Source organism: Mus pahari, chromosome 4 (genome assembly GCF_900095145.1).
Source record: "Mus pahari chromosome 4, PAHARI_EIJ_v1.1, whole genome shotgun sequence".
Classification (NCBI taxonomy): Eukaryota; Metazoa; Chordata; class Mammalia; order Rodentia; family Muridae; genus Mus; species Mus pahari.
Window position 1 is genome coordinate 67,289,212 of NC_034593.1, and position 7,887 is coordinate 67,297,098.

A 7,887-nucleotide genomic window follows, 5' to 3' on the forward strand; every position below is an offset into this window, starting at 1 on the left:
ATAAAGTTTCAGCAAAACTGCATACCACCTTTTGAAATTGTTTTATTTAAACTTAGAGTAGTCACACCAAATACATAGAATAAGAGGCAGCCCATTGAGACAAAGTCCAATGCATCCAGCAGCTGCTGCCCAGTGTCCTAATGTTCTGGACTTTTGTGAGTCTTGCGAGAATGTCCTTCATGTCACCTTTAACCTCAAAGCCCACTCTCCCTTCTCCCCTTCCTGTGGCTCTCATGCCATCTTTTTTCTTTTTTAAGAACATGAAATTCTAGCTGGGCAGTGGGGGTGCACACCATTAATCCCAGCACTTGGGAGGCAGAGACAGCAGATTTCTGAGTTTGAGGCCAGCCTGGTCTACAGTGGGAATCCAGGACAGCCAGAGCTACACAGAAAAACCCTGTATTGAAAAAAACAGTAACAAACAAACAAACAAAAAGAACATGAAATTCTAAGCAAGAATTACAATGCTGAACACTCACCAGCCACTACTGATCCCTTGCCCAGTCTCTCCCCCTACTATAGTCCTCTCAACATGCTGACTCTTGGTCCACTTCACATTCAGTCAATCTTCAGTCCTCATTTCCCTAACTCTTGGATTCTTTAAGCCAATGTCTAGGGAACAATGTTCTTTGCAAAGACAGGAAAGCTAAGCAAGGTCAAGGATGAGGTCTCCTATCTCTCTGGAGTTCACACTAGAGGCCTCTATGTCGTGAACAATTTTGACATACTCAACCGTTACTTCCCATATCTCAGACTATCGATGGCTGAAGCAACATTCACAGATGGCTGTAGATTCTTGTTCCCATCATTTACAGGGGACAGAATTCTTTGCTTGGTGTTGCTTGAAGTATTTATAAGCTTTTATCATTTAATTAGGGAATGAATTTTATAGGTTAAAATATAAACATCTATTAATTGCCTTCCTTGTAATGAAAGACTTCACAGACACACTGTTAAGGAGGAGGGATTTATTAGCCTCAGAGTTAGCGAGAGCACAGTCCACTGTGTTCAAGTAGGCATGGTGATGGGTAGTAAGACTGGGGCTCTTCATACAAACCATAGGGTTCCCCTGAAATCAGAGGGAGCTATACCTTCCCCCATTCCACACAGTGAACCACTTCCAGTTAGGTGCCACATCCTAAAAATTTCACAACCTTCTAACAACAGCACCCCCACCTGACAATCAACTGGTCAAGCACATAGGCCCAAGGGGCAAATTTCACATCTAAACCACATCGGTATTTTTAAAGAAGCATCTCTTTTTAAGTGTAAGATGAATACAGATGGCTACTTGAAGGCATTGTTAAATTGATGTTACAAGTCTTAACTTGGCACATGGAAACTACTGTGCCTACAGAAAACCCTGCCCATATTTGCACCCCTGAAGAATGAGTGATGGAAGAAATCTGTGAAGAACCCTGATGCACAGAAGCCTCGCAAGTTAATCCAAATGCAAGCACCATTCACCTTGCATAGCACGCCAGATATCAGGCCACATGGAAACCTGTAAGACAATTATCCTGAAATCTATATGCAACAGTGCCGTGAGAGGTTAGCTTTATGTCCATGATCCCTCAGCTAGGAGAAAAGCACAACCAATTGATGTCCTCTGCCTCACAAGGAATAGCACTGCACTGCCTCTCAACAAGCACGTGTGTCTCTTTATACACCCGCTGGTGCCGGAGTACCAGTTATACACCAGGCACTGAGGAAAGAGGAAGAGCACTAAAGAGCCTGATCTTGAACTGAAGGACTTTTTGTTTTAAAGCAAATTAGGAGCTTTGGAAAACAGAAAGGCCATAGCACACTACCTTCCTGGTCAGGATAGGATTTTGTCTTCCCGCCTGCCAGCAAATTTAAGTAACAAATGGGGCTTTTACATAAAACTCCTTTCTTCTAAATATTTACAACATACTTGTTTGAATTTAGAGCATATAAAACATTGTATAACTCTTCTTCAGTGGTATGTGGTCATCACTGTCATAACAGGGGACAGGGTTTCCAGAGAGCACACTTAATAGTCTTCCATGTGTGCTAGCTCTATCTTATTCCAGACTTTCGTACCGTACCATTATTAGCTCAGAAGCTGCACACCTCCCCTCATCTACTGTGATACAGAGGGGTTAATCAGTAACCAAACACTACTTATGTGTTTAAGTTGTCAAGGAAGAGCCTTTCCTTGTCCAGGGTAAAGTGCACCAGCTTATGCCAGTTTATCTATTTTCCTGATGCTTGCTTAGAAACAAAGCCAGGTATATACCTGTACAAAGAACTTAGCCAATCTCAACACTGTGCCTAGGATCAAGTTGGGAAGGGAAAAGATATTAGATTTTCTATCTCAAAGGAGGAGCCAGACGATCACACAGTCCTACTGTATTCTATGTTTGTGCTAAGGGTACTGTGCATATTATTTTGGCTCATACTTAGAACAACCCTGATGAAATGAGTCACTCTAATCTCCATTTGATAAAGAAGAAAAATTAGGCCTGACTTCACACAAAAAGTAGCAGAACTAGAATTTGAAACCCTGTCCAGAAACCAGTCTGTTTCTAATCACATGCTCAGGATAAGAGAGGGAAACACCCTCGGGGCCAAGAGGGTGTTTGAAGTGGCTTAGCATTAAGATTAGAGAGCCAGGGTTCTTAACCATGGCTGCTCCAGGAATCACCTAGGGAGCAGTAAAGATTGGTGGTTGAAGCCTGGGTTCCACCCCCACAGATGGGATTTAATTGATATGGGAGCTGCAAGGTGCTCCAAATGGGGAGTCTAGCCAGAGGCAGACTGCTTGCAGAACAGGAAGGCATGCGGCTCCCTTGAAAGCAGCAAGAGAAAGACGTTCAAATGTTAAATAAACACTGCTCTGGACAAAGGTTGGTACAACTTCTGCTAGCAGGATGTGATCTCTGCGCTAGTCTTTGGTATACTTAAGGTTCTGTGTTGGGAGTTAGATATATAGATTATTGATAGATACATAGATGATAGATACATAGATTATTAATAGAAGATAGATGATAGATAGTTGATAGCTAGCTAGCTAGATGATAGATAGATAAGGTAGCTATATAGATGGATACATAGATGCAGAAGATAATGTCATAGATTTTGGTGGAGAAGTCATTTGGTCTCTGAACCTTTCCATGTCATTCTCCAACTCCAATTATGGGACTACTATACATAAAGAGTAACCTCCATTCAAAGGACCCTCCAGTAATGAAGATAGCTTAACTATGCTCTCTTAACACCTGCGTACCACTTGACACAGAGTTACTTCAGCTTTTCAAAGAGTCATGTTTTTAAAGACCTTTATCCAAGTCAACTTAAGAGATCTATTTCACTTAACTAAGCAAGCCTTAAACAAAGGTAAGAGGTAGGGAGAGAAGGAGGGAGGGAGGGAGGGAGGGAGAGTTACAGGAGACTGCCCAGGCAATAAAGTGCAGCCTGCAGACTTATACTTTGCTCTCTAACCCTATGGCTGTGGTGGAGAGACCTGCAGATGCCCAAAACCAGCCAGCCTAGCTAAATCAATAACCCTCTGAGGTTCAGTAAAAGATGTCATCTCAAAATGTAAAGGTGGAGAAAGAACAAATGGGAAGAGACAGATGACATCAGTGTGCACTCATGAACACTCACATGTAGATATACACATCAAAAACAAACAAGTAAATAAATAATGGGGAAAAAAAGAATGAAATCAGACACTCTGAAAGGTGGTGTGTGGCATCACAGGGTAAAATACCATCTGTCCTGTGGAAGGAAAAACAAGAGCTGCATGCCTTCAGAAACTGTTCCTTATTAAGCAGCATGCAGACTTTTGAACTAATTCTTCCTACACAATCATTGCAACTGTTGCAAGGCCAAGGCAACAGTTAGGTAACATTTCAGGGGCACGGTCCACTATGGCTCAACAGCTCAGCCAGGCAAGTGCTGGCTTGCTATGCAAGCTTGATGATCTCAGTTTGGATCCCCAGGACCAGTGTAAGAACCCAGGTGTAGTGGTGTGTGCCTGGAATCTGGGCACTGGGCATTATGGGGAGAAAACAGAATATTCTTGGAACTCACTGGCCAGACAGTCTGGCTGAGTCAATGAGATCAAAGCTTGAATCAAGTGACCCTGTCTCAAGCAATAAGGTGGAAAGTGAAAAACAAACATTGGCTATCTTACCATACACACACACAAACACACACACGCACAAGCACACGCACACGCTCACGCACGCACACGGGGATCTCAGGTATTAGCTGATTAGTTAACCTAGCCAAAACTAGTACTCAAGGCTCTATTACGGACCCTGTGTCAGGAAAAACAGAGATTAGATTAAGGAAGAAAAACTCCGCACATGTGCACATCAACACATTCTTGAGCATGCCAGGGCGCACACACACACACACACACACACACACACACACACACACACTGAAACTCATGTGGAAGGCATTGATTTTCTAAATAAATAAGCAAGTATCCACCCTTCTCATACCAACAACTCACAGGTAAATTTCCATACTTTCAACTTTTTCTTTTAAATATGAAACTATCAAAAACAAGCTTTCCCTTTGAAGGAAGCCCAGCCACATATTTTCATTGGCTGGAGTCATGCAGCATCAAGATGCTAAAAATACTTTCTTTTCTTCTAAGTTGGGACAAACAAATCAGACCAAGCAAATAATTGCATATCATCTCTCCCATCTTAAATGTCTTACTAGAACATGCTCTGCATAGCTGGATCAAAGCAAAAGGATCTGTTTTATATTTGTATACACATCCACTGTCAGAAATAGCCCCTTCAGCTTATTTCTGCCCAGGATGATTCAAAAAGCTATATTTGCATTCACAACAAGGATGGTCAGCATTTAGGTAGGACTTTTTATTTCTCTCTTGCTTTGTACTGGAGAGAGAGCTTCCTGAGTGTTGAAAACAAACCAGCAAGACAGGCAAAATCATTCATGAAAATGCATACAACGAGTATGTCCTTAATGGAACCACAAAGTGTTTACAAGCACTCACACAGGAATCATCTGGACCGTGGAAAGTCACAGTGTGGTTCTTAAAATGAGAGGACACAAGCTGCGAACACCTTGCACAAGCTGAGTCTTCTGTGGCTGGCAAACTGAAATTTTATGTTTCTTCTTTTTGACTTCTCAAAGCTAACTCTAAAACACGCATGTGCATTCCTGAATACGCACACACAGGGTTCTACAGATCAGCTAAATAAAGGCTTTCCCAGGAGGACAAGCCTTTTAAAAGCAAATATCAGTGGGATAACCTGCAGTCAAGTGGTGTGGACTTTTCCATCACTCCCAACATTTCTCAAGTTAACTACTAAATGAATAAACATAATAAGAGAACAAGAGCACTAATAACAACACAAGCTTGCAGGTTCCGTTCATGAGTCACTAGTGTATATAGCCTCTTTTTTTTTTAATTAATTAATTTATCAATTTATTTATTTATTTATTTTTCTTGAAAAAGAACACGGGTTAGGAAATCTCTGCGTAACTCTTTATGTCTACAAACCAAGGCTTGCCTCTTGGGAAAAGATTGGCATGTGTAGCAGAAGGGCTGTTTGCCTAGATTGCAGCTGGGCCTTTGACAAGTGCTTCGGGTAAAAGACTCGGTGTTGTATGTACCCACAAAATGCCAGGCAGGACCCTGTGCTGGTGCTGTGGATTTCAAAGATAACTCCTGGGAGGAAGCTGGAAAACCAGGCTATTATCTCAGAAACCAACATCCACGCGGAATCTTCCTCAGATGCACCAGAAGGTCAATGGGTGGTTACCTGCAAAGCCAACTAACTATACACCAAGCTACTTTTCCATCCCCAGCACCAGCTCAGAGAGAAGTTGGCGGCGCGCTTCCCCTTAACTGTACCTTGCAATTGGGCAGAGAGTGAGTCCTGGTGCTGCTGGTACTTGAGCGCCACCGCCTCAGCTTTGCGCAGCTGCGTCTGCAGTTCCAAGTAGAGCATCGCGCCATAGAGGAAGCCGAAGACCACCGTGAGAAGCAGCAGCGTCTGGAAGATCCGCTTCTGCTTTCGGGAGCACATCCCGTTTCCCATAGTCCCTCCTGTGCCCCGCGCTGCGGCGGCGCGAGTGGTCCTGTCCTCGGTCCTCGGCTGAGTCGGACAGCTCAGCAGCGGCCACCGCGAGAAGTAGCTGGGCACGGCATGAGTAGAGACACAAAAGCTGGACCGGAGGGGAAGAGGCGGCCGCTCAGCCCCCGCGGGCGGCTGGGCGCCAGGTCATCGACGCCACCCGACCAACAGCCACCAAACTTCTGTGATGTCCGATCTCCGCGAGTGGCTGGGTCCGCGTGGAGTCCCTTTGCATACTTCAGAGCCCGTGCCCTTGCTACCGGTCCCCGCGCGCAGCCGGCTCGGTTTTCCCTACTCCCCACTTTTTTGGCCTCACTGTCCCCACCGTCAGTCCCCGCCCCTCGCGCCGGCTCCCGCTGCTGGACTTTGTCGCTACCACTGCTAGGGGACGCGCGCCCAACAAAGGGACCTGGCTCCTCGTCGCGTCCCCTCGCACGGTCCCTCGGTATGATGAAGAGATGGGGACTGGTTGGTCTGGTCAGGTTAAGGGGGGCGGTGGACTGGTGTCACTGATCTGGAAGCTCCAGCCGCCCGCCACCTCCCACCCAACTTACGTGTCACCCACGGCCCCGCTATCATGGCCAACGGGATTCCGGGAGGAAGTCCCACTCGGGCTCCCCGCTCATTGGGCCCGCGCAAGCCACCGCTCCCTCCTTTCGGGGAGCTAATGCTGGGCTCCATTGGACGCCAGCTTTGTCCGTCCCGCCCCGGCCGCGCCTTCCCTCTCAGCTCCGGGCAGGCTCTGAGCTCCGTGGGCCGCTCGGCCGCCTGGCGCCTGGGTGCGCCCACGTGGAGCCCGGATGGGTGCGGAGGGGTGGAGGAACAGGGTTGGGAGGGCTAGGGACTTGTCCTGGCCTGAGGCTTGGTGATCATTGCGCACGTGTGCTCATGTGTGTGCATGTGTGTCCCAGCACTTGGAATGCACGTGGAGCAAGAGTACAGAGCTTATATGCACACCAACAACCGAAAAGCAACCGTGGATGCACTCTGCTTAGCCCTGCTCATTTCTTACCCTACATAATGAGCTCAGCTTATGAACACTATGTTCTTTGAACATTCTCTCAAGGGCTGTCTACTGAGTCTTGTCCCATTAGAGGCACTAGGCTATGTGCAAGCTTACCAAAGATGGTAGAAAGTAAGCTTGGACCCTGAAGCTCCCTTGACTGTCTACGTGGGGTGGGGAAAGCACTTTGTTGGCAGAGGGAAAGAAATGATCTCATGTTTCCTCTGGCTGCAAATGGAATAATTTAAAAACAAATCTTACAGGCTGAAATGAGTATGCATTCATTTTGCTATGTGTATTTCTCTTAATGGTAGCAGAAAAACATCAGTTACATTTTTAAATTACATTTTCAAGGCCAGCAAAACCCACTACATTTAACAAAAAGTTAGACAGGCATAATAACGCCAAACCACTTCAAAGAAATCCACAGTCCATTTCTTTCTTCAATGTAATAAGGGTGTGTGTGGAATTGAGGTTATGCGTAAATGATAATTTTGTTTCTCCTCTTGACCTGAATTCTAAGAGAAATAAATTATTTCTGAAAAGTATCAGTTGTGCAGTGGCACTTATAACATTCTGCATATTGATTTCTACATATTTCTTTGTGGTATCCTGCCTGCATTTTAGACATCACTATTAATTATGGGGAGTGGGTGCTTTAAATGAAGGAAATCTGCTTAAACCAGATTCATTTCAAGACAGTCCCTGTGCTGAATGTTTTTAGGTCAGCCCTGAAATCATAGGTTAACAAGAGCCACCCAGGCAGACTGGGGCATTTCTCTCACTGTAAAA

General features: G+C 45.3%; 2 protein-coding genes across 3 annotated transcripts in view; one reads left to right on the plus strand and one right to left on the minus strand.

Moving 5' to 3' along the window:
* Positions 1-6,313, minus strand: part of Golim4 (golgi integral membrane protein 4) — a 78,087-nt gene extending 71,774 nt beyond the window's left edge. For both annotated transcript variants that reach the window (XM_021196242.2, XM_021196241.2), the window contains exon 1: positions 5,870-6,313. In XM_021196242.2, coding sequence (XP_021051901.1) covers positions 5,870-6,056 — 187 coding nt within the window. In that variant the 5' untranslated portion in view covers positions 6,057-6,313. The remainder of the gene's footprint in view (positions 1-5,869) is intronic.
* On the plus strand, positions 623-7,630 carry LOC110320806. Its single transcript, XM_021196925.1, has 2 exons — positions 623-847; positions 5,916-7,630. Exons 1-2 carry the CDS (start codon positions 623-625, stop codon positions 6,603-6,605), a joined length of 915 nt encoding a protein of 304 aa, XP_021052584.1. The 3' UTR covers positions 6,606-7,630.
* Positions 7,631-7,887: the final 257 nt, after the last annotated feature.

Bases quoted from the DNA above. Each gene is read 5' to 3' on its own strand.
- LOC110320806 (XM_021196925.1), top strand. From the start codon at position 623: ATGTTCTTTGCAAAGACAGGAAAGCTAAGCAAGGTCAAGGATGAGGTC. The intron at 848-5,915 runs GTATTTATAAGC...CTGGTACTTGAG, and splicing joins TTTGCTTGGTGTTGCTTGAA to CGCCACCGCCTCAGCTTTGC.